Raw genomic sequence first — 26,867 nt, 5'->3', positions numbered from 1 at the left:
CTTCTTTTCACCAATATCGGTGGAAGAGCTATCAATTTGGCACAGCTACTTTTACAAAGATGTAAAGTTCTACACAATTTAGAACTTAGCGCCAAACAAAGACTTATGGGAGAGATCGCTGAAAGCCATCCTGCAGTAGAACAATGCCTTCAGGGAATGACAGCTGCTGAGAGCCTCCCCCCCCCCCCCCCCCCGCCCTCTTCCCAGGTGGCCTCACCCCTCACTATTCTGAGGAAGCTGAGTCTGTCAGAAGAAAGCCTCTCCAGGAACAGAATAGGTGAAGAAGAAAAAAGAGGGTTGCTGTAACCATGACCACAGCAAGAAGACCTGCTGGCAAGGAGCTGCACGTGTGGGTTCCAGTGCCTCCGAGAGCTTCCCTCTGTCAGGCAGTTCTCAGCCGCATCCCGGGCCTCTTGGCAAGACCGGTTTCTCTCTAATTAATATCAGCCCTTTTTATTATTTGAGTGCCAAAATCCAAGACATGAATTCTTCAGCCCCAAACAGAATTGTCTATTAAATTAGCCATGTAGTAGAATGACTGTAAGTGTTGAGCCAGCACAAACTATGAGACATTATTAGCAGGCTTTGGGGGTAATGGGTTTCTTATTATGTCTTAAAGTACACAGGAAGTACAATACCTTCAGATGGCATATGGCCAAAGGAAGAAGCAAAATGGGAGCTCAAAAAGAGGGTAGAAGATGTATAAATTGAAAAAAAGATCCTGGACCTCACATTGGTACTGTACTGCCTTTTCATTCCCAAGAATAGCCTCTAAGCAATTCTTAACTGAAGAGCACACAAGCATTCTTACAGTAAAGTGTCATGAGAGAGATGATGTCATGGCATATGCATGTGCTAGTAAATTCATAAGCAAGAGTTTATAGTTACTTTAAAATTTCAAATCCCAGTAAGCATGACCCTTAAATGTGTGAAATAATCCTTTCTACTCACAGACTGTATACTATCCAAGTACAGCATATGCTCATACCATATTTGTCAGGCATTCTTACATCACATGCAAAACACAAAGTACCATTTCATGTGTTGCTGCATTCACATAAATACCAAGTAACTAAGAAAGGAGGATATAGACAGATGCTAGCTTGCTGGCAAGCAAACGCAAAAATTGAGTCTAGAATTGAACTGGCTTAACATATGTGTATCGCACATCTCCTGCCAGTGACTCCCAGGGAGACTTACTCACTTTGAGACAGATTAGAGGGAACCATCTCTCCTTGAGATGCTAGGGCTAGAGAAGCAGGACAGGCAGTGATGCTCAAAACTGAGGATTGCAAAGGCTGCCGAGCGCCAGTCCACAGGTGCTTAGAGCCCAGAGGCAAAGGCCTCCAAACTGAGGGCCTAGGCCCTTGTATCCCTGGCCTCTAAAGAACTGAAGCTGTCAATCTCATGGCCCACTCATCCCTCCCTAGGGCTGTGGCACTTGCCAGGACCATCCAGCACTGGCAGAAGTTTCCCTGTCCTATGCAAAGTCCCTCCAGGTAGAACCAAAGGACCTCAGGCAGGAGGCTGATAGAACCTTGGGCTTAAAGCGTTCTTTAAAATTCATAAATCTCTCACAGTGTATAGAATACAATCACAAATGCCCTGAAATGTCAAACAGGGAAAGACAATTTCTGGTTGTGGGGGATCAGATAGGTGACATGAAGAAGACATAAAGGGATGTCCTGAAGAATGGTGTATTGGAGTAGGAGGAAGGTGTTCAGTGTTAGAAGTCTTTATTGCCTCTTTTTTTCCCCCCCTAACTTCCAATTTTCTATTTTCTTTCATTGTTTGCTTGCTTGTGGTACCAGAGATTGAACCCAGGACTTGGTGCACATGCCAGGCAAGCATCTCAGCTACATTCCTCAGCCCACTCTGTATTTATTTTGAGGTAGGTTCTTTACTAAATTATCCAGGTTAGCTTTGAACTCACTCCAAAGATTAGGTTGGACTTGAACTTGTGACTCTCCTGCCCCAGTAGCTGAGATTAAAGTCCTAGGCTCAAAGCCCTGTTCCATAACCTTTCCTTACTTCCTTAGGACATGGAGACAACCCACATCCCTGATATTTAACCAACCTGTTTCCCACAGACATGTCCATATCTCCCAGCCATCCATCCACTTGTAAAAAGATCATTGTACCTTGAAAAATATAAAAAATACATAAAAGAAATGGGAGAAATGACAGTGAATGGCATCACTTCTCTTCTTCTCTTCTCTTGGTTCAGTTAAGCTGTCCTGTAGAAATGAGTTATCATAATTTGGCACAGAGTCCAAACAAAAGGGGGCTCCTTGAAATGAGATCTCACTACAAAATCTTGGCTGTCCTGGAGCTTACTGTGTACACAAGGCTAGCCTCACATACATAGTTCAGCTGCCTTTTCCTCTTCAATGTTGGGAGTACAAGGTATGCCACTACATGGCTACTTTTTTAAAAAAGCTGGTGCCAGATAGATAGATAGATAGATAGATAGATAGATAGATAGATAGATAGACAGACTGATTAATTTTGGAGTAATATACTCATTAGTAGATTAAAATGGTACAATGTGTATTGCTTGTAACTTATTTCTTTAATATAGGGTATCTTTTTAGGACAGTGTCAAAAGGAAACTTCACTGGGTCCTCTCACAGCCCCTCTAAATTCATAAGTGAGAAGATACAAATAAGTTTTTTTGTTTTTGCTTTTGTTTTTTGTTTTTTGTCTAAGACCATTTAGAAGAGAGCATCTTGTCTGTTTAGACCTACCCTGTTAAAAGCAGAAGTCAATAAACATGGCTGGCCCTTCACATTTAAATGAATTAAAACTAAGCTACAAATTCAATTCCAAGGTCTCAGTAGCCACATTTCAAGTATTCAATAGCCTTATGTGTCTAGTAACTACGGCATTGGACATCATAGACACAGACTCTCCCCACCCCTGCAGAAAGCTCCTAGGAGCTGAACTCACAAAATATCAGCCTGGAATTATTATCTCGCTTGGCTGCTAATATTGGAGCTCACCATTCAGGCTACATGGGTGAAAGTGAGATGAAAAATGAAGGCCACCCCAATCCCAAGGCGCCCTCTGTTCCAACACAAACATGGTCCAGTGATTACGCTGAACCCTGAATGGCTCCAGCTATTTCAGAAGGAGGACCAGTCGGCAGAAGGCATCAGCTTCCCAGAGACCCTGCGCTGCATCTGCTGCATCTGCTTGCTGTGCCCATCCCCCATGACAAGGAATGTCTCTGTTCTTTTACTAGGTGTTCCAGCAGTTTTAAGTCACAGGCTTGAATTCTATGTTCTACTCATATATGATTCTAGAATAGTCTTCAATCAAATGCACCTAAACTCCATGGATGCACCAGGTCTTTTTAACCATCCACCGTGAACCACGCAAGCTGCTTCTGGCATTTGGCTTTTCTAGATATCACTGTTATAAATGTTGACATATGGAAACATTTCCTATTATTCTGGATGAAAATCTACAGGACACAAGGCAAGAAACTATTTTGCTGAGTTGCAAGGCTTAGACCACTGTACTGTCTTCAGAGGGCAAGGGCCCTCTTAGCCACACTAGTCCCATGGGTACTGGTGTGTATTACCCATCTTATCCATTTTGGCCAATACGATAGCTTCCACTTGCTATCGCTTCATCATTAGTGAGGCCAAGGATCTATTTACATGCTAATTGGCTGTTTGAAGATCCATTAAATCGTCTTTACATAGCCTTTTTATACACTTGGCCATGTTACTTTTTTGTAGACTGGTTTGTCTTTGGCTGATTGATTGGTAAGAATCATTGGTTTATCACTGTTATCTTTCATTTTATGTGCACTAAATATCTATCTCTCTCAAACCACCCCTGCCTGCTCAACACCTTCACTCTTTCTTTAATTTGATCTAAGATGCTTTTTTCCATTTGTATGTTTTTCTTTGGTTTTATTCATTTATTGATTGATTTATTATTTTTTTGAGATATGGTTTCACAGTTATTACCCAGGCTGGGCTGGGACTCCCAACAATCTTCCTGCCTTGGCTTCTTGAATGCTGGGGCTATAGAGAAGAGCCACTACACCTGATTTTAAGTCTTCATATAACTAAATCTTTCAAGATTCCCTTTAACCCCTCTTGGTCAGGTCTTTTTAAGACGTTTCCCCACTCTATGACTTACAATCATCTTTCTGTGTCTCTTTGGTCCTAATATTCTTCTATGTTATATAATCAAACTGTAACCTAGGTGGAATTTATTCTGTGAATAATAAGAAATAAGCTCCCTTATTTGCTTATAAAACAACCAACAAACATCATTGTATTAGTTACTTTTTGTCATTGTGATAAAATACCTGCTTCCGCTCTTCTTGGCAGCTGATACATGCCTTTGGCTCTCTCCTCAGATCTCACTTTCTGAGACCCTTTGTCTTCCCTCAGATTATAATCACTGCTCTTGGCCAGACCAAACCTCAGCTAACTGGGGAACTGGGCATTGCCCCTCCCTGGCAGTTCTTCTCCCAGGCCACTGTCATTGATTCATAAACACACAGCTGAAAGGAGTCTTTATCTTTAAAGCAGAAACACACCCTCTCTAGTATGAAACTCTCTGCTCACTACCACCATTTCCTTTTGTCCTTTCCCCTCTTTGAAAACTGTCTGCACCAGCTAGACCTTATTTTCCCTCCTCGAGATTCAATAATTGAACCCCTTCCAGCTAAGTTTTGCTCCCTACCACTCCTCGAAATTTGTGTCACCACTAACCTCCATGTTTGCCCGAAATGACAGCTTGCATCAAGCCCCTAGCAGCCTTTTCCAGCACGGCCCATGGCCGATTAGTCTGTTGTTAAGACGACTCCCCTTGGCTTCAGGGACACTCAGCTCTTACTGTTTTCACACTGCTACACTCAGGTCAGTTCAGTCCCGGAAGACTCCTGCCTTTTCTAACAAGCTCTCTATGTGGTCCCATCTAGCCCCATTCCTTTAAATACTTTACAGACTCTTAATTTTTCTTATCTTCATGCTCAACCTCAGTTCTGCTCTCAAACTCATATGTACATCACTTATATCACATATACAATCGCTTAGGTATCTAATCAGCGCATCAACATCACATATCCAAGATCCAAACACAGCCAAACAAGGGGCTGGAGAGGTGCTCAGCAGTTTCAAGCACCTGTTCTTGCAGAGGACCCAGGATTGGTTCCTAGCACCCACATGGAGGTTCACAGGTGTCTGTAACTTAAGTTTCAGGGAATAAGACCGAGCTTCTGACCTCTCTGGAGTCCTGGATGCATGTGGTGCACAAATATAGACTCAAGCACACACACATACACACAAAATACAATAAAATACTTCTAGACCCACACAACAAAGGACAGAACCCACCCATTCTGTCACCACTATGGCTGACTACTCTCTCATTCTCGCCCCGGGTACCCTGGAAGCCTTCTGACATTCTCTCCTCTGGTCATGCCACGCTCTCTCTGTCTCAACTTTACTCCTCCCAAGTAGATCTCAGTCCTTTAAAACTACTAACCAGATGACAAATGTCTCCTCAAGCTCTTCCAATGGCTCCCCATATGCAAAACTGAACCCCAGTCTTTTTACAGTCCATCTAGCTCTGCCTCACCATCCAAACTCACCCCTGACCACTACTGCAGCACTTTCCCAACAAAAATAAGTTGATTTTACAAGGTAATTAAACTATCATCTGTATAAGTTGATAAGAAAATTGCCTCTGTGGTAATTAAACTATCATAAGTGTAAGTTAATAAGAAAATACGCACATCAAACTGATTTCCACTCCATGATCTTTGTTTCTGCTCCTCCCTCTGTTGACACACTGATGCACAGATTTCTGCACAGCTAAACTGATTTGTTCTCAGTTTACTTTTTATCCCCATGATCTAAATCCTTGTCTAACACAGCATTGTTGAAGACATAAGCAAATACATGTTCTCATATAAAATTGTTATGAATTTGACTAAATGTTTTAGCTTAATGAACACAGAAAGGGCAAAGTGATCTTTGGGTGCCACTCACTTTCCGTTGTTTTGTGGAGTCCAATTTTATGAGCCAATATGAAGCAACTTTTGTTTTATAATGCTTCCAGTTATCCATGATCTGTTGAGGAAGAGATATTAACAAATTTAATCTAGAATGCTCACCAAAGGCAGTAGATAAATGTGTTAGCACAGATTCTATTAATTTGTGTGGTGAAAGTACCAGGAGACTACTTATAATAAAAACTCCACTGTTGATAAAAAAAAAAGATACCTGCAAAGACTTAAGCAAGCCAGAGGTTCTAAATGCAAAGCCTTTTCTTCCTCTTCACTAATAATAATATCACTCAATGAATAAAAGTCAGAAATCTGTAGACACACACGTTAAGTAGAAATTCAACCCATAGATTTTGCATCTTGCTATGTTACCCACATGGTAATAGAATATTAAAGAATACATTAAAAGTCAGTCTACATTCAGTCAGGATTCTACTAACCCTTTCTTTGCATTACCTGTATATCTATAGAATTTCTCAATATATATTCTAGTAATATATATTGCAGCAAACATTCAAGTCTGGAAAATAGTAGACATGCAGCAAAGAATCTAGTGTCTGATTTAATTATTATTATGTTTCATTAATTGTATAAGCCTAGCAATCTTCTTTATAGGAGAATCACATTAGTCACAAATTTTAGTTCTACTCTCTCATTTTCTAATTAAAAAAATAAACCTTAACGCATTGCAGTGACAGCTCAGTGGTTAGAGTACTTGCTCTTCTTGAAGAGGAACTGGGTTTAATTCTCAGCACCCATTTGGTAGCACCTAACTGTAGCTCCTGTTCTAGGGGATCTGGTGCCTTCTTTGACCTCTGAGAAGTGGGCAGGCAGGTGGTACACATAGATACATGGAAGCAAAATACTCATACAAATAAAATGAATAAATTTTAAAATAAAATAGATCAGAAAATCAGACAGAAAACAATGTATCTGGCGCAAAGTTACTGGCTTTTCTTAAAAATAAACACTATCAAGATATGTCAAAGCTTATCCAGCCAGTGATGCAGTGCAGTGGGCAAAGGCGCCTGCTACCATGTGTGATAACTGGAATTCAGTCCCTGGGGCATGCATGATGGTGGGAGATAACTGCCTCTCAAAGTTGTCTTCTGGCCTCCACATGCACACCATGGCATGTGTCCACTCACACACATGCACACAAGAACAAGAAGTAAGTGTAATTTAAAACTGTAAAACACATATCTAGTACAATGCCTTATACTCATTCTAAAGTTTCTTTTGATGTAACTAGTGGTAGCTCTTCCACGAACAACATACTACTCCCACTTTTGAAAAACCATATGACCACAAAATGCAAAACATTTGGATACTTCTCCTATAATTATCTAATAAAAAAATTACGATGCCCTTATGGATTTTTTCAGCAAGGAAACTTTTTCTTGCTTTGCTATTATTTCTATATACACTTGCTTCATAAAGCAGTGAACCGCAAAGGACCCAGTGCAAGCTGCAGTTTTTATTCTTCATATGACCACTAGATGGTGTCTTCTGGGGAAGAAGGAAAAAAAAAATCACACCCTCCCACACCCTACTCCAAACAGCGTTCTCTGCTGGTGAATGATCTAAGAATGGCCGTTTAGAAAGTATGTTGGATGGACAAAAGAAACCTTAAGTGAAGAACTATTCTTCCACCAAAACCATTTCAGTAGCCTCGGATTTCTTTCTAAGCTAGGAGCTGAGCCTCTAAACCTCTGCCGTTTCCAAAGTCTCCACTGGGTGGCAGAAGTGAAAATAACTTAGCCAAACTGTTTCAATGCTTGATATTTCAGGCACCACCTACCAGGGTGCAGCTATCATCATCATATTTCCTCTCACCTTAGACTTCTGCAACTTAGCAAGCTTTCATATAGAAAAGTTTATCCTTATATTTGATCATGAAGAACAGTTATTTGATGTTAATTATTCTCACTTGACAGCCTTACTTTTTGACAAAAATGTTCCCAATAACTAAAATGAATAAAGTTTCTGGGGGCTAAAAGGAACACTGATTACATTTCCTATGCAATTAAGCACAATTCGACCAGAAAATACATTTTTGTGTAGATGTATGGGAGTCATGTGTCCAGCGCACATGTATGCTGAAATGTGTCCATGCTTTGCATGCACATGCACACCCATGGATGGCAGAGGCCAGTCCTGGATGCTTTTCCTCAAGTAGCAATTATCTTGAGTTTGTGACATCCAATCTCTCACTGGGACCTGGAGCTCACCAGGTACCCTGGGGTAGCTGCCATCAAATCCCAGGAATCCTCCTGTCTGCCTTCTGCTTAACGGTACTGAGATTACAGGGGCTTGCCACCATGCCAGGTTCTTATGTGCATGCTGGGGATCCAGCTCAAGACCTCATCCCAGCAAGCATTTTACTGATAGATACCATCTCCCCAGTCCCAGGAAATACATTTTGATGCTCTTTGGATAGTATACGCATCAGATACTCACATCTTCTATCAGAAGCTCTGACTCTGCATCTGACTTCCCTGGAAAGCGGATCCTCATGTCCTTGAGAACAAACAAGGTCTGACTTGTGAGGTCATCTTCCTGTTCTTTTGTTTTCAATTGCCGCAAAGACTCATTCTTAAATTTGAAAGAATACAGATATGTGGAGGGGGGTCTTACTTCATTGTGTCAGTATAATTTAAAAGGTATTTCTAGGTAAAAATTATGCACTTTTAAATTTTTAAAACAGACATTTGAAAATTTTTAGCACTAAATTGGCTATTATTTGCAAAGGTATTTTTATGTTTCCTCCTGGCTGTATTTCATCTTGCTGAAGATATAAATACTAAATATGAACATTTTAAAAAGGCTTGGTTTTGCAATGTTTTAATGGCATCTATAGACACAAGCACATTTATTGTATGGAAAAATAGCTCTTAAGAATCTAGATGAATAGTTTAAAAACTGATAAATTCTACTTATAGAGCCTAGGTACAGTGTTGTTTAGAATGCTTTCTGGTGTACTAAATTAACATCACATCCCTTATTCAGCATAAACTGTAGAAACTAACAACTGAGAAAATCTGTGGCTTTATTATATTTTCCTGGAACTAGACCAGAGATTTATTTAAAGTCTCTGTCTCATTAACACTAAGGTTCCCACTGGTAAAAACAATTATTACTCTCCTACATCAGGAAATGGAAAATAATGCAATGCTTCTTCCTATCCGTCCTTGAGGTCTATGACATGGTGAAGCTTGCCTTTTAGGAGTCCACACTAAACTGGGGTCTAGGATATGTGAACAATGCAGTTTCCAAAGCTTATGAGTTGAAACGTTGAAGGGGCCAGGGGTTCCACTTATCATCCCCTCAGCTGATCCCTTTGCCACCTACATTCTGAGTATGGCGTTTTCTGCAACCTTGAAAAAGCACAACCAATCGATAGCTTACCACCACAGAGTTGGTAGAGCTGGCATCATTACTGTTAGGCAGGTGTCTCATGTAGGGGGAAGCACGGTTTAAGGAATGTGACCGAGATGCTGAAGTTGGCCGTGCTAATGGTATCACTTGTTGAGAAGAAAAGGGGCGCGCATCCCCACTGGAAGGTAAGTGAGCAGAGATGGACCGAGGGCAGCTGACCGAACGCCTCATGGAATCTATCGATGAGAAGCGGTGCTGTTAGTACACTTTTCTCCCTATTAGGTCTCCACAGACTAATGATCAGACCCGGTGGTGGCTGGATAACAAATGTCAAAGCCTAGACACCATCACAAGAAGAGAAGTCTGGAATTAATCCTTCGATTTGAACAGCGCACTTGCTACAAAACAGTTCTGGTCTAGGAAGAATGGTTGTGCTGGGAACTACTGCACACAGGACTTCAATTTTAAGTTCTTAAAGTGAGACATTAGAGAAACAAGGAAGGGGATGCACACTCATGAGGCACTTGTGAGCCAGGCATCCTGCAAGGTCCTCTGTACAAGGGTGTGTGTGTGTGTGTGTGTGTGTGTGTGTGCAAGGTCCTGCACCTTGATGTCATGCTTTACAGAAACCTCTGCAGAAGGGGTGTGTGTGTGTGTGTGTGTGTGTGTGTGTGTGTGTGTGTGTGCATGTGTGTGAATGCTGGAACACACATGCCGTGGTACACATAGGGAGTTCAGAGGAAACCTTCCGTTGGGTCCTTGCCTTCAGCCTTGTTTGAAACAAGGTCTTCTTATCAATCATCGTTCACGGCTGTAGATGCAGGACTAGCTGTCACCGCCCCGCAGAGTACAGGTATTCTTCTACTTTCATCTTGCCAGGGAAGCTTGAGGTTAGTGGGATTGCAGACATGCTACCACACCAGGCATTATCTGGGTTCTGGGAACTTGAACTCAGCTCCTCACACTTGCACTGCAATCAATTCACCCACTGAGCCATCTCTCTAGCCAGGAAAAGGGATTTTTCTGTTTTCTAGAATAGCAGAAAAAGATGGCCTTCCCAAAGGCCTGCAGCAAGATGGTGGCCAAGGTCAGCCACCACCTAAAGTCCTCACTATTGAATGCTACAAGTCTCCACTTCTCTATAATGCCATAATTATCTACTAACCTTGGGTGAAATTGGCTATTAAGAGTCTCTGTGTAGGTTGGAGATTTTTACATTTTACATCAAGGATCACAGGAGAGAAGAAAAGGAAAGCAGAGAATGATCAGGGTAAACCAGATAAGTTATAGAATCCAAGGCCTCTGGCAAGAGTCACAAAACAGTAGAATAATACGAAGAGTATTCTAATGTAATTTAAATATAATAGGCTAGTAAAAGAGCTACAGCAAATTGATGGTCTGTTCTCTCTCTCTCTCTCTCTCTCTCTCTCTCTCTCTCTCTCTCTCTCTCACACACACACACACACACACATACATACATACACACACACACACACACACACACACACACACACACACACAAGAATTTCAACAACAAAAGATTTAAGTGAAGAAAAATAAAGTCAGAGCATAGGACTGTCAACAGAAAAAAATTCTAAGGAAACCATGAAATATCTGCCTTTGTGCATTCTGGGAACATTGATGAAAGAGAAGCAAGTGGCGTTGGGAAGCTGTGGCTCCTGACCTGGAAAAAGATAATTGCTCAACACCATCAGCATTTTTATCTTTTCTTCGGCTCATTTGTCCTGCAGATCCTCTATCCTGGATTTGTTCTCTGCTTGGAGAATATATCAATCTTCATTAATCAAATAATTTAATAAAACTCACATGAAGCCAGGTTGCATACCCAAATATTTCTCTTCATCAGCTGTTGAAAAGAATTTAAAGCTTCATGAAGGTGATGGCTGTAACAGTATTTCTGGGGCACACTTGTAAAGCATGCTGTGAGCATGTGGTAAATGTAGTGCTGAGAGCATAAAATAAAAACACACACTCATCCAAGCTTTATAAGATGCTGCTTAAAAACAAGACAAAAGCTTCTGTTTGTTGCAAATATTAACTTCCTTCTGTACTTGCAACATACAGCATTTTTTAACAGCACACTATATTGGAACATAAAACTGGTCAATATAGCTTTTAAAAATATCAGTTACAAAGATCACATATTTAACATACAACAATAATACAAATGTCATGTCTACAAAAAACATTCTAAACCATTTGTTCCAAGCTAGACTATAGGTCTACCATCCTTCCAAGCCTAAGGTAAGAATTGAATAAGTAAAACCTGCTCATGGGTCAGAAGGAAAACATCATCTTCTCGAATCAGCTCAGATTCTCACTTTTCACCTACATACCTGGAAAGTCAGACAAGAAAACTAAAGTAGTTTGATATACCGGCGGTAGATTAGGAAACACAGTTTGTGACTTCCATCTATAAATTATGGGAGAAAAAGTCTTTTGTATTGTTTCTGAGGCTATAACAATACCCTGAATCCATTGTCTATACAAGAAAGTGTTACTCATGATCTGGATTTTGTCCTTGGTCATCAATTTATGGGGGATTTGTGGCTATGAGGCTCCTCGTGTAAGATTAAAGCGAGAATATGAAACAAAGTGAAGCCCTTGTTATAATCCTTGCCTAAACACACAATAAGAAAATAAATACTTAATTGAATTAGACTGACTTAAAATGAAAATTTCCACATCAAAACGTGTTTTAATTCTATATCCTACTTTATTATACTACTATCTGATCTTGGTTCTTTAGCCTATTGGTCCCAGAGCATAGAACAATCTCAGAGCTGTAAAACTCTATGGATATTTTCTCTCCCTGACCCATAACCCTCATCAGTTCATGCTATTAAGTAATAGTCACATTAGCTAACAGGCAAGAGATCTAAAACCCAGCAAAATTTGGACATAAAAATGTCAGCTTCCAGAATAAAACAGAGTTATATTTATCCAGAGACACACTTACAGAACCCTTAAGGAAAAGAAGTGAAGGCATATATAGCTAGCAATTGCTGGTACTTAGAAATATCAATCAATAAGATGGAACACAGTACATTGTTCCCCTCCAAATACACAAACCTTCCATGACAAGAGCAGTGGAGGCATGTAGCTTTATGGAATGTTTGGAAAAAAACAAAGTGTTGTTTCTCTGAATTCTTCATTTATTAGTTCTTCATTACTTGGGCACTTTACTACAAGCCTCAAAGGCCAGTTTTAAAACACATTATCAGGACCCAAATATAGTAAACATTGCTGGAGGTCAGACCTGCAAAGGCTCCAGCTATGTTTACTGCACTGCTGAGCTGGCTGCTTTGGTAGAACCTTGGGACACTGTGTGCTATGCAAATGGCTGTGTGACATGGGTGTTAAGACAGTCCTAGTTCAGAGACAAGGAGGTGTTTTTCAAGGAAGCCTAGGAAAACGGTGATATTAGGTTCCATATTTGAGGGTGAGTGGCAAATCAGAGGCTAGATCATGGACATCTGGGATTGAAGGAAGGAAAGAAAGAAAAAAAGAAAATGTGTGAAGATACTTAGAGGGAGAGAGATAGAAGAGGTTGCTTTGCTAAATACCTGTGATGTGCCCAAAGTCCTGATTAACTGCTTGCCCAGGATGAAATTGAGGAGCAAAATTTCAACTACTTCATAGCTCTGTGACTCACAGATACATCCAGTCAAATGCTGAGAGAGATAGGCACATGTTTAAAATTAGGAGACAGTGCCAAACAAAGCAGGTGACAGGTAGAAACTGAGGCAGAGATGATGTGGACCTCAAGGAGAACGCATTCTGCCTAAAAGCTTTGTTGAACATCTATAAACCCAGGCCACAGTTTAGCATGCAAACTATAGAAGACAGAAGAAAGGATCCTCAGTTTAATTCATTCCCTACTTGCAGAAATTGAGAGGTGTTGAGGGACCGACCAGGCTCTGGCCAGGGAAAGGCAGGGGATAGAATACAGGTCCCCTCACACATGACAACACTTATTTTGGCCCAAGGACTTTTTATTGAGTTTGAGAGTTTCAATTCTATAGCTCTTCGTGTACCAACGTAGGAGAGATTCACTTACTGGATTGTTGAATTAGTTTGCAGTGACTGGTGTGCTTAAGGTTATACGGGGCTGGCTCTCGTCTCTTCTGACACAGTTCTTTCTCATCCTCATCCGATTCGGAACTGCTGCTGCTGCCACAGCTGCTCTCGCTGCTGTTGTAATTCTGCTTCTTCATCACCTCCACATACTCAGGCATGCAACACAGGGGCTGAAAGAGAGAGCCAGGCATTTGGTTAGCACCCCTGTGCTTGCTGCTTCCTGGTGAATATGGAAGTCCCTCTCTACTGCTTGGTACTTTTAAGCCAGGAGAGCACACACTAGCTAGGAGGCTTCCCTTGACTATTGCTTCTCCAATTATATGGCTAAGGCTTGATGAGGACAATGCTGTCTCTATATGACTGCAATAAAAACAAAATAGAGATTTTATAAACAAAGAACAACAAAGTCAGGGGAAATATTTGATCTAGTAAATATAAACATAATCAACTTTTATTAGTTCTATCCAGAGAGATTAGGCATCAAGAATCACCCAATAAAAAGTGAGTGGAGGTGGAAAGGGAAGAAGAGAGGCAGGAAGGACAAAGAGACTAGGAAAGCAAAAACAAGAGAAGCCATTAGAAGTAAGATCATGCACTGAAGCCGTGTGGTGGTGGTGCACCCCTTTCATCCCAGCACTCAGGAGGCAGAGGCAGGCAGATCTCTGTGAGTTAGAGGACAACCTGGTCTACAAGGACAGTTCCAGGACAGCCAGGATGGTTATGCAGAGAAATCCTGTCTCAGAAAACAAAACAAAAATAAATAAATAATTAAAAAGGTGGTCATGGGATCATGCACTCAGAGGTCAAGAATCTATGCACTCAGATAATGTACAGGAAGTAAAGCATTGCTCACATGACTAGTTCACGGTTGTTATTTATTTATTCATTTATTTATTTTACTTGGAATTGAACCCAAGGCCAGTCTCATCAAGATCTTTAATATATTTGGAAAACTAAACATTTTACTAAATTTGTTATGGATGACTTGTGACCCTCCATAGAGGATCTCTAACTTGTTCACATTCTGGCCACAGTGGACTCACACTGATTTTTATCGTCAATGTGATATCCTACAACATGATATGTGAAAATCAGTATGGTCTGAAACTTTTTGGAAAAAGAGTGATTCTGTACAGGTCTGATTATCATGTTATTATGCCTTACTATTTCTAATAGAAACAACTGTGGTGGTATAGTGTTCCCCAAAATATTGTGCACCCTAATAAACTTATCTGGGGTCAGAGACAGAATAGCCACAATATTAAACATAGAGGTTAGGCAGTGGTAGCACATGCCTTTAATCCTAGGAGAGTGATGGCAGAAAGCAGAAAGGTATATAAGGTGTGAGGACCAGAAACTACCTGCTACAATCAACCTTCTACTCCTCATGATAGATAAAGACACCAGGTAAAGGAACAGGGAGAGAGATGAGATGGCCTCACTTCAGAAAGAATGTGCATAACAGACAGCAAGACAGTTCTGTGACTCAGTTATTTCAAGTGCTTGTTACACACACCACACACCGCCTGTTCCTGCTGAGACAGTTGTATACTAGTAGCTTTGATGTTATTGTGTATCATAATGAATTCCTTGGATGCCATGGGAGTTTATGGAAAGAAACTATGTCTCTCCATTGTGACAGTGTAGGATGGGAGAAGGAAGGGAGAAACATTCCAAGAAGTGTATGGAATAGAAAGCAAGCCAAAACATGATGACGTTAAAGTTACAACTTCTGCAAAAAAACTGAAATACAGCTGAAGTGGGAAAGGAACTGAATACACTAGGTACCAACTTGTCTTTAAACATATGCTCTCCTTTTGTTGGTCTAATATTTACAGAGTACTAAAAATGTTCAAACAGAAATGCATAAAAACATTTGCCAGTAACATAGTCATCAAACACACTGACAACCTTGGCAAACATGAACTCTAGAGAAAAGATGTCTCTTCAGAAGTTTAACATACCCCAAAGGAACAGTGGCATGAACAGGCTTGCAGGAGTGCCTTCCTTCAAGCTGCACACAGACTTAAGCTTTCCCAAAGACATTGACTACATGATTGTTTAACCCTATAAAGAAATCACAGAGGAAGTGGACAGCTGAACCTTTGTGTCACGGAAGCATTTGGGACTTTTTGACTAACGTACTGTTCAAGCAATGAGTGAGGAGGAGTGACAGCAATGCAAGCCCCCAGGAGCACTCCATTAGATGGGATCTTAAGAGTGCCATGACATCATGACACAAATCATGCTACTTAGTTTTATTTACAGTTTTATTATGAAACAGGGCAGATATAAAATACATAAATATATAGCTAAAACAAACACATGTGTTCCAGCTTGAGAACATTGCTAATGCTTTATATAGCACTTATTTTTGTGGCTAATTAATATTCCTTAAATTATCAAATAAGTAAGATGCTACTCTTCATCCTAGTATAAAGTTGCTTTAACAAAGGATCTTTCAAATTATTCTTTAACTAAGGAAGACCTTGGTGACAGATGTTCACCATGAAGCACTGTCCTTCTGAAGTGGAAGTTCTCTTTAGAAGTTTGGGTCACTTTAGACACCTTGATAAAACTTAAATAAAAACTATAGATACACTTCTACATTAACTATACTGTTCTCATCTACTTAGAAATGCTGCTGACTTTAACAATTAAAGAATTAATTAGGGAATTATCCAATCCATTTCATTTCAGCAAATATACTGTTAACATCTTCTGTTTACCTCAAATGGCAGAAGTTGGAAAATACACAACTTGAGTTCTTCCCTGGGACCCGTCACACTTTCCTTTCAGTGGCAAGTCGACGTAAGTAAAATGAAGGAAAATATAGAATGCCTCAGGGCTGTTGCACATGCCTTTCCACCGTGGAGTTGGGTCCCCAGGTAGTCTCAAGTTGGTTTTGGCAAACTGTAATGATTGTTATGCAAAGCTTAGGAACTCCAGTGGTACAGCTGGTTGGTGCATGGTATTTATAAGGTATTCAAAGCTTAAAAACTCCTCAAATGTTTCCTCAAATGGAGCCATGATTCATAAGGGCATTCACGTTTCTAGATAATCTAAATATATTTGTTTCACTGGAATTTTCAGCTTTCAGAGTAATGTCTGACATCTGAGGTCTTCTACACATGTACCCCTTGCCAGGATCACCTTGCATTATTTTCATTTGCTCTTCCTAAAGCCACAAACCTTCACACTTCCACCACACATGACACAGTATCACAACTACAGGGCTTTGCCTTGAATGTCCTTCTTGACCCAAAAGAGCAGGGCTCATTTTGTAAATCCAGTTCAAATGGAAATGCCTCCAGAAAGTTGTCTTTCATCAACCCCTTTAATTTACACTATTTCAATACTCACCACACACACCTTGCTTTGACAAATACCTATCTGCTTTCCAATTAGCTAATAAGAACCTTTTAAACACATTCAACAATTTTGACCAATAGATTTTGGGAACATCTCAGGTGCTAGAGATAAGATGAAAATCCACTTCCCACATTCAAGGTATTCACAATCTCACCCAATGACTGATCACAAATGCTCTGAAGTAGCATTAGAGTTATGAGAAGGAGATGGACAAGGGGCTATGAAACTTAAGTCAACTTGGTAGTACCAGGGCAAGTTCACACAGAGAAGCCATGGTATAGCCTGGTTAGGAGGGAGTTTCAATCAATCTAGCAACACATCAATGAGGGTTCTTTTCTTATTTATTTTAGTAAACAGGTATTAAAGCATAAGAGCCTAACAAATGTAAGTGTCTATGAATGTAGAGACAGCTGGCCAATGTTGAAATATAAATATAAAGGGACACACTGATAAATGTGTCTACAATTTCTCAAATTCATCTTCTTGCTTCTCTGCTACTGAGAAATTTGTCATGTATTAAACTGCAGAAACAACATCACCACAAAACAGATGTCAAGTAAAGCAAACATCTTCTTCTCTTTGCCTACACAATAGCTTTTCCCATTGCTAAGTGCTGAATCTATTTTTATGGACACACTGTCAATGTCACTGTGTCAGCAAAAGAAGAGCTCCCCGAGATGGTATCAGAGATTTCTGATATCAATGCTTATTTACACACCATTCACAATGGCTATGCCATGGAGCTGGCCTATTTGTCAGCAGCAGAGGAACGGACAAGGAAAACAGGGTTCACTTACACAGTGAAACTTTTCAGCCATTAAAAAGCCAAATTCATGTCATTTATAGATTAAACAGATGCACCTGGAGATAGCCATATTAAGTGAATTAAGACAATCGCAGATAAATATATATTTTCTCTCAGTTGTGGTTCCTGGATTTTATATAGATACATAAAACCATGTAAACATATTTAATATAAGAGTAAAAATAAAAGAGTTTAGGAAGACAAGGGAAACTAATGGGATGAGAGAAGGGCTAGAAAAGGGAGAGCAGGATCACACTAAACATACAATGTGGACATGACCTGTGCAGAAACTAGGTAAACAAACAGACAGAAGGGCTCCCTATTAATGTGTCTGTAGAGTAACAATTTGCCTTATCTATAATCCTACATACTTCTTTGTTAAGTTCTTATCTGGGGCTGTAACAAAAGCCTGATGTTGAATTTAGAGCAAGGGAAGCCTCCCAACTCCAGCCTGAGTCACTAGGCATGCATTAGTGCTTGGCAACGAACCACAAATCTGAAGGAAGCCAACGAAACAAAGCTTGTGAGTGTGAGGTAGTGCCGTTTGCTTGGACACAAAATTCCTGATGTTCCTGTGCATCCTAGCTCTTACAGGAAATGCCTCGGAGGAATCACTTAGTGACATGGACTTTGGCACCATGGAAAACAGTGACATCTCACCTTTGGTCCTCGAATCCTGGTAGTTTTCCCCATCAACTTTTCATCGTCGATTTCACATTGTTCCAGGAGATCCAAAATATCTTCCTCCTTCAAAAACATCATCAAAATTAGGATCACGTAACAAATATAGGCTTTTTACAAGTTCATTGATTTCTGTAAGTTCTTGTACAGTGATTAATTCTAGAAACTCTGCAGTGGTAATTTTACTCAGATGAGAGAATAAGGAAACAAAAGGCAAACCCTTCAAGAAATTTACCAAAATCTTATGATAAACATAATACACAGCTGAGTCTACTTGCGCAATCATCATAATCAAGTATGTCCTTTCCACCATACTACTGAAATCTCAGAATTCCCAACTTTACTAAATTAGCTCACTGAACCCTAAGATATATAAAAGTCCATGCTCGTCTCCCAGACTTCATCCCATTAATCATTCCTATACTGATTAGTACAATTTAATATTAAAACTAGACACAGAAATGAAAACTGGCCTGAGGGTTTCATTTAGAAAGAGTTTAATGTTAGAATTTGGTTAATAAGAACCATTTGATGAGGCTGCTTAGAAATATCAGTTATTGCAGGAATATTTACAGCCTTATGAAATATTTTCATTCTACGAGTATTACTGGTAGAACAAATCTCTAAGTACCCCAAAAGCTTTCTATTATGCTCCTCTGAATTGATTTAAAGTCAGATGTAAAAAAAAAAAAAAAAAAAAAAAAAAAAAGAGACTATATACTGCCATTGGAAGTTGACCTAACCAGAACAGCTGTAATAAGGGTTCTAATCAACGATTTCATTGTCTGATTCAGGCCCAAACACTGATGAAACTATGTTCACATAGTTGAGATTTATACTTCAAATCTCCTTGAAGTTTACTGGAGAAACTAGGAATCCAAGCTCACAGTAGAAATGTATCCCAGTCTAGGAAGCATGGCTCTTAAAGTGTCAAAAGACTTTGGCTATGATCCTACAATGGAGTATATGAACAGTATCATTGCAAACTCAAATATAATCTCAAGGAAGTTTGATTTGTTCAGAAGAAAGATCATATCAGACAATATTTTCATCCTAAAAACTCCAAATGGACTAAATAGCCACATATTTTAAAAGAAAAAGCTACAGGTGAACAAAGTGTAAAGAAATGCAACTCTCCATATAACTAGGGTCTTCCCTAGAGAGTGGAGAGGAGTGGTCCCTTTCCACTTTGGGGTCATCTGCCAAATCTGGGCAGAGGTGGGTAGAGGTGAGGCTATAGTAGGTAAGTTCTTCTGGGTAAAGCCTGTCACCTTGAGACATTATGAGGGTGATATATTAAGAGAGCCCACATAGAGACCTTCAGCCAGCTCTCAAGTGTGCCAACATCTTATGTAATTGCCCAGACATATGAGTGAGGCCACCTAGGCATGCTAGTCTCAGCTAAATGCGAGCATGTCTGCCCCCACACAATTCACTCCAAAGCAAGATCAGACCAGGGAATCACTCAGCTGTTACTAGTCAGGACCACACAATAAGAAGTAAATAAATGTAGAGGTTTGTTATGCTACCACAGATAACTAGTAGACCTTGTACTAGGCTAAAGGGAGAGAGAAGGGGGCAAGGGATGAGGGAGGAGAAAAGTGGAGAAAATGGATGGGAAAAAGAAAGGAAAATAAGAGAGGTGGGAAGAGGAGAGAGGAGAGGGTACAGAAGAATAGAGATGAGGGTAGATGAAACAGAGAAGTGAAAGATAAGATGTTTGAGACAGGCTGTCTTAAACTCAATATACCATCCAAGCAATCCTTCTGCCTCAGTCTCCCAATTACTAGACTGTATGCCTGTGCTACGGCACTCACCTGGGAGAGGGAATTTTAATTACTTGCTCTCATTTGCCAAGTCTATGTAGCATTATGAAAAACTACTGCAGTGTTGGCTATAATTCAAACAAGAATGTCGCAAGCCATTGGGTTACCTCAATGGATTTCTTTATCCAATCTTATACACAAATCTGTATTAGAAGACATTTTATTATAATACAATAAAATTACAACCAATATCAAAATTATTGCTCAAAGTTTGTTCTGTTATGCATCTTATTTATGAAGTTGCTTGGTTTGCTCTGAAATATGACCACTTCTTAAGAAAAAAAACATCAAGAACATCTTAAAGGAAAACTGTTTCTATAAGTAAGGCTAAGGTGACACCCACCTCATGTGTGTGTGTGTGTGTGTGTGTGTGTGTGTGTGTGTGTGTGTGCGCGCACAGCTATGTGCATGTGTGTATGAGTGTGTGTGTGTGTGTATGTTTGTGTGTGTATATGTGTATGCCTGCATATGCATGTGTGTGTCTATGTTGCGTGTGTGTGTGTGTGTGTGTGTGTGTGTGTGTGTGTGCATATGAGTTCATGTGTGTGCATGTGAATATGTTCGGGTGTGTGCATGTATATGTGTGCATGTGTGCATGTCTGTGTGTGTCTGTGTCTGTGTGTGTGTGTGTGTGTGTGTGTGTGTGTGTGTGCAGAAGTCAGTGGAAGTTCCACTCTATCATTCTGCCTCATTTCCTTGAGACAAGGTCTCTCCCTGAACCTCAGCCAGGTTGGCAGACAGCAAGGCCCAGGGACCTTCTGATCTCTTCCCCCTGAAGCACTGGGGTTACAGAAACATGTGTGGTTCCAACTGGCTTTTCACAGCAGTGTAGAGCATTTGGAGTCAGGTCTTCAGGCTTAGACAGAAGCGCTCCCATCCACTAAGCCATTTCCTCAGCCCACACTCTTTATTAAAGAGTCTTGTTGGGCTTTCTCCTCTTCTCTCTCTGCAAACTCCTCCTATTACCTTCATCTTTTTCAGAGGATTGTTCAGTTCTCGCTGGAACGAAGCTGCTCTTCCTGAAAGGAATGTCTGGAATGCAACAGCCAGCAAACTCTCGTACTTTTCGAGCAGTGTTTTATCTTCAGGAGGATAAATTCTCCTACAAAAAGAAAATTGGAGAAACCCATTTCTTTAAAGGAATCTAACACAATTCAATAGTTAAGATCAGCTGTTTAGAAAAGCATTGCCCTTCCTGCCCTGAGCCAAGCAGGTACTAGAAACAAACAAGAATGATTAAGGAGGAGTCACAAATATCCATCTGGTATATCAGTGAACATTTATGTAGAGACATTTCACTGAACAGCACAGCACTAAAAAGTATAGCTTAGGGTTTGGCTGAAGAGTACTTGAAGAACTGTGTTTGGACAGCACTTGAAGAACTGTATTTGGACAGCTCGTGAAATATTGAACTTGGAGGGGAGTGTCCCGAGGACCTAGGATAATGCAGAAGGTGTCTGTGTGTGTTGAGTATGTTTGAGGGGAATGTCCCGAGGACCTGGGATAATGCAGAAGGTATTGGTGTGTGTTGACTATGTGAGATTATAGATACTCATCTGAATGATCTCTTGAGGTGGGGAAATGAAAACAGGGTAGAAGCAGAGTGGGAAAAACATTTTAGCCTCTCCTTGCTACTGTGGAGGTGATAATGCCAGGAAAGAATATCTTACAGAAGGGTAAGAAAATCCATACCCCTCCCCCACCCTTTGCTAAATTCTGAGGAGGATCATTAGGCTGGGAGGAGGGACCATCTTTCTAAGAACATTGAGGGAACCTTTTTTGTGCTTCCCAGGGGAACACTGTGAAGATCCCCCATACCCTTGTCTCCCATCTCTACCCAGACCCTTCAAATAATATCTTACTCTGCCTGGTTGTTAAGCAATTAGGCTTACAACAAAGTACAGTAATGGCCAAAAACTGTCAGAACGAATATAAGAAGACCTGAATTCTGACTGTCTTTAAATACTACATAATGACCAAGTACAGTCACAGTTGGTTAAAAACCTCCCTAGGCAGAGCAGAAGCCTGCTGGCAATGGCTCACCCAAACAAAACTGTCTATTTACAGACCCCCTCTCCTCTCCTGAAACACACTGAGTGAAAAGCTGTAGCTAGTAATGAAAAGCCATTGCTCAGACACCTCTTCTGTCTCTAAAACAAGCAAATAAAAAATTGAACAAATGTTGTGAGATATTTGTACATTGTGTGAAGGTGAGGTGATGTGATCGGTGCAATAAAAAGCTGAACAGCCAATAGCTAGGCAGGAGGTATAGGTGCGATTTCTGGGTAGAGAAAGGAAGAGGATAAGGAATCTAGGTGTGCAGAAGATACCAGAACACACAGAGAGGAGACAGGAGTTGCAACATGGAAGAGAGATGACATTAGATAAGATAGAGATTAATGTAAATGGGTAATTCAAGGTATAAGAGCTAGTTAGGAACAAGCCTAATCTATAGGCTGAGCATTTATAATTACTAAGAAGTCTCCATGTCATTATTTGTGAGCTGGTGGCCCAAAGAAAAATCCTACTACAAACAAACAGCGAGTTACCTGTAATTCCCCATGTGTCGGTTTTCATGTTCTTCTCGCGAAACCTGCTTTCGTACTTGAACGAGTCTCTCTTTCTAAAAGTGAACAGATTTTATAAATACAGTGTGATGAGTCATGCAGTTCAAACAGTTGGCATGTTGTTAAATGTTCACACCAGGCTGGGGTGTAGCTGGTTGGCAGAGCACTTGCCTACCATGGGTTCACTATGCCCTGCAGTGCAAGTCAGAATAAAAATAAGCCAATACACCACACCGAGCCCAAAGTCCATACCAACTCTTCTTTCCGCCTCTCCAGCTGATGCCTCTGCTGTTCCCAGTCGGAGGAGCCTGGTGAAATCTTCTTTATTGGATTATGACCATACAGCCTCCTTTGAGCTTCGGCTTTTTGTTTGGCCAAATTTTTCCTTTTATCACTGGTCCTAAAATGTGAAAAACCAAACCATAGCCTTCATTGCAGTAAATTTCTGATGCCATCCCTTTTACGGAGAACTTGCAGAAGGGGAAACAAGCTGACGCAGGAACGAAGTTATTAAGTTTATCTCTTCACACACATTCTATTCATCTAACCATCAAATAAGAGGACTCTCTGTGGAAGGTAGTGCTTCCGAAAATAACAAGAGAGATGGAAATTCTGTATGTCTTGAAGAGTCCAAGGGACCTGGTTTCATATTTCCATCCTGGAAATACATCTATAGTCTTTGGTGAATTAAATGCTGGATCTCTCTCCCCATCTTTTAAACTTAAGCAACATTGACTTCTTTTTCTCCTCAATATATTATAAGACTCAATCTAGGTAATTAACAAATGTAGCCGGGCGGTGGTGGCGCACACCTTTAATCCCAGCACTCGGGAGGCAGAGGCAGGTGGATCTCTGTGAGTTCGAGGTCAGCCTGGGCTACAGAGTGAGTTCCAGGAAAGGCGCAAAGCTACACAGGGAAACCATGTCTCGAAAAACTTAATTAATTAATTAATTTAAAATGTACCTCTCTTCCTTTTACCAATTCGTTTTATTTAAGCTCTCAGCTATACTGACCACTCTTTAGTACACTTCCAGTCATGAGTGAAATCCTAGCAACTGTCATCATTTGAAAACTGACTTCCATCCTTCTCATCTTTTGGCTTAACTGTGAACAGTTAGCAAGAGCCCTCCAGTGTTCACACAAGAAGTCATGCTCTGGGATGATCTGCCTCTGCACCACCCCCTTTTCTCTCTTGTCCCTCTCATGTGGAGGAGGAATAAGTCTGAGGGCTCTCTTTGCCACCACGGTTACAAATACTGCCCTCAGCCATACAGAAATAGCAAAACAAACCAGAGCCTCCATCCTCAACCGTACACACCTCCACATCTTCTGATGTCATTACTCTGACATGGATGCTGATCAGATGCTACCTGCTCAGTTTCCAGTCAGAAGGGAAAGGGATGCCTAAGCTACAGAAGGTCACACTGAATTCATTAGAGATTGCACTCAAAATGTCAGGCCAAGGCTTCAATGAGCACTCCCTTGATATAAGCCACCTTTGCAGCCCACAACATACAGAAGTGCTAGAAAACACTTGTTTTCCTTCAGGATATCAGGGCTTCAGTGGCTCAAGTAGGTCAAGGTTGAAATAAAAGTGATAATATGAGAAAAATTAAACACACACACACACACACACTGATCAAATTGAAAGCCATCCAGTAGAGCTGGTGCTCTGAGCAAATGCAAGAAACTCAGCTGACGGCAGAGGCTTCCTGCTCCTTGGAGAGCTTCATGTATAACTTCAAGCAGTAAAGGAGGTGGGAGTCCTAGCAGGGCCTGGCCATATCTCCCTGTGTGGAAAGCCATGCCCTTGGCAATGCATACAAAGCGCAGTAGCTTACAAGCAGAGGAGAAGAATAAAGACCAAACAGTAAAAGGAAGGTGGGGAACTACACAAGGAGGGAGGACCTGTTTGTTTGTCTCTTTGTGGTGTGGCCTTTACAAAACACAGAGCCAAGCAGTAAAGTGCTGCTGACAGAAGCCCCAAGCATCAGAATTTCTCTAACAAATACCAGGCTGGGGTGACAGGAGGAGCTGTCTCCAAGAAAATGATCTCTGTGCAGTTCCACTAAGTCTACACAGGTGTTGTCTCCCAGCTTTTGTTTCATCTTATAAATAATAACACTGTTATAGGCAACTTTGGAAGAAGCTTGGGACTTCTCTCCTCTTGTTCCTGCCAGAACTGTAGACAAATCCATCTGGATTTATCAGCAGACCCAGCAAGCAAGAGCCCCTGGCCTCTGCTACAGCACTAGTTCACAAGTCAGATCACACCAGTGCTGCATGCACAATGCTGGGGACAGGGTCACAAGTCAGATCACACCAGTGCTGTATGCACAGCCCTAGGGACAGGGTCACAAGTCAGATCACACCAGTGCTGCATGCACAGGCCTGAGGTCAAGGTCACAAGTCAGATCACACCAGTGCTGCATACACAACCCTGGAAACAGGGTCACAAGTCAGATCACACCAGTGCTGCATGCACAGCCCTGGAGACAGGGACACAAGTCAGATCACACCAGTACTGTATGCACAACGCTGGGGACAGGGCTAAGATAATAATGATGTTTCAGTTAGAATAGTCTTTTCACATTTTTAGTTTTTAGAAATATTGTCAATATTAGTCCATTTGCATTTCTATAAATATAAGCAAAAAATAGCACTAATGGCTCTTAGTACTTACTTCACAGACCAGAATAAAAATTAACCACAGGCCAGAAGTCTGCTTTTCACCTAGCATTTTAATCAACAGTGTTTCCCTTCAATCGCGCCTGTACATTGACTTAAGACATTTTGTTTCACACTTTCTTGACTCAGTTCCACACACATTACTTGGAGAGTCTAGCAGGGGCTCTCTCTAACCTTTGTTTCCTGTGTGCTGTGTCCTGTACTAGTTATGGCAACTGTCTGAACACACTCTGCCTTCCCATTTCCCTCGTTTCCTACAAGTGGTTTTCCAGACGGAGGCTCTTCTACCCTTGCCTCCCAGTTCGACTTATATCCATCACTCTACACACTAGAAATGCCCCAAGAGACACAAAATCAGATGGGCCCCTGTCGTTTTGGGGTGAGAGTCTAGCCAAGATGGAAATAGGATACCATAAAAACCAACATAACCTTATAGAGAAGACAGTGAAGCTAAAAAGAAAATAAAGTTGGGTTTGAGCTAGGTTTTAAGAAGAAATTGACACAAAGGGAGTTGATACACATGCTACGGGGTATGGTATCTGTCCCTAGAGGTCCATGTGCTGAGACCTTGTTCTCCAACTGTTAGTTAGGGTTGTTACTGCTGTGAAGAGACACCACAACTACAGCAACTCTTATAAAGGAAAACATTTCACTGGGGTGGCTCCCTTATAGTTCAGAAGTTCCGTCCATTATTGTTATGACTGGCTACCTCTCGATCAGAAGGCAACAGGAAGTGGACTGTCTATCACAATGAGTGAGCAAAAGCTTGAGCAAAAGAGACCTCAAAGCATACCCCCACAGTGACACACTTCCTCCAACAAAGCCACACCTACTTCAACAAGGCCACACCTCCTAACAGCGCAACTGCTTTGGGAATCATGGGGGCCAATTACATTCAAAGTACCACACCAACCTATCATACTGAGAGTTAACAGACCTTTTAGAGGGAGAATCTACAGAAAGGTGATGAGGACACCAAAGTACCATATCCAGGAATGGATCACATTGTCTCTCATAAGCCTAGGTGAGCTGAGTTGAGACTTGGGGGCTGACTACATTTCTGTGAAAGCTGGCCATTCATGAAGTACACCAGCCTCCTCTCTATCTCGCCATCTCACACATGCTCTTCAGCACACACTCACTTTCCTTCTTGTTTCCCATCATGAGAAGATGCAGCGTGAGGCCCTCACAAGAAGCCAAGAAAATGCAAGTGGTATAGTCTTGGGCTTTCCCAAACTGTGAGAAAGATATACCTAGATTCTATATAAATTCATCAGTCTGGGTTCTTTGCTCTAGCTTCAGAAAACAGTCTAATACAGCAAACAGTGGAACCTTAGTCACCCTTCGATAGGAAGGAATTCTGACACATGACACAATGTGGGAGAACGGAAAGGCTACACTAAATGAAAACTGC

The 26,867-nt window shown here is 40.9% G+C and overlaps 1 protein-coding gene across 1 annotated transcript in view; it reads right to left on the bottom strand.

Moving 5' to 3' along the window:
* Nucleotides 1–26,867, bottom strand: part of Ttll7 (tubulin tyrosine ligase like 7) — a 134,249-nt gene that overhangs the window by 39,504 nt on the left and 67,878 nt on the right. Inside the window, exons 12-19 of the mRNA XM_036189481.1 lie at nt 23,017–23,164; nt 22,747–22,820; nt 21,164–21,299; nt 18,351–18,437; nt 13,494–13,683; nt 9,443–9,648; nt 8,495–8,629; nt 6,018–6,098 (exon numbers count right to left, since the gene is read on the bottom strand). Of these exons, the coding sequence (XP_036045374.1) occupies nt 6,018–6,098; nt 8,495–8,629; nt 9,443–9,648; nt 13,494–13,683; nt 18,351–18,437; nt 21,164–21,299; nt 22,747–22,820; nt 23,017–23,164 (1,057 nt within the window). The remainder of the gene's footprint in view (nt 1–6,017; nt 6,099–8,494; nt 8,630–9,442; nt 9,649–13,493; nt 13,684–18,350; nt 18,438–21,163; nt 21,300–22,746; nt 22,821–23,016; nt 23,165–26,867) is intronic.

The sequence above is a fragment of the Onychomys torridus genome, chromosome 6 (assembly GCF_903995425.1).
Source record: "Onychomys torridus chromosome 6, mOncTor1.1, whole genome shotgun sequence".
NCBI lineage: Eukaryota > Metazoa > Chordata > Mammalia > Rodentia > Cricetidae > Onychomys > Onychomys torridus.
The sequence above is the reverse complement of the archived record's forward strand: the minus strand, read 5'-3'. Positions and strand labels throughout refer to the sequence as shown.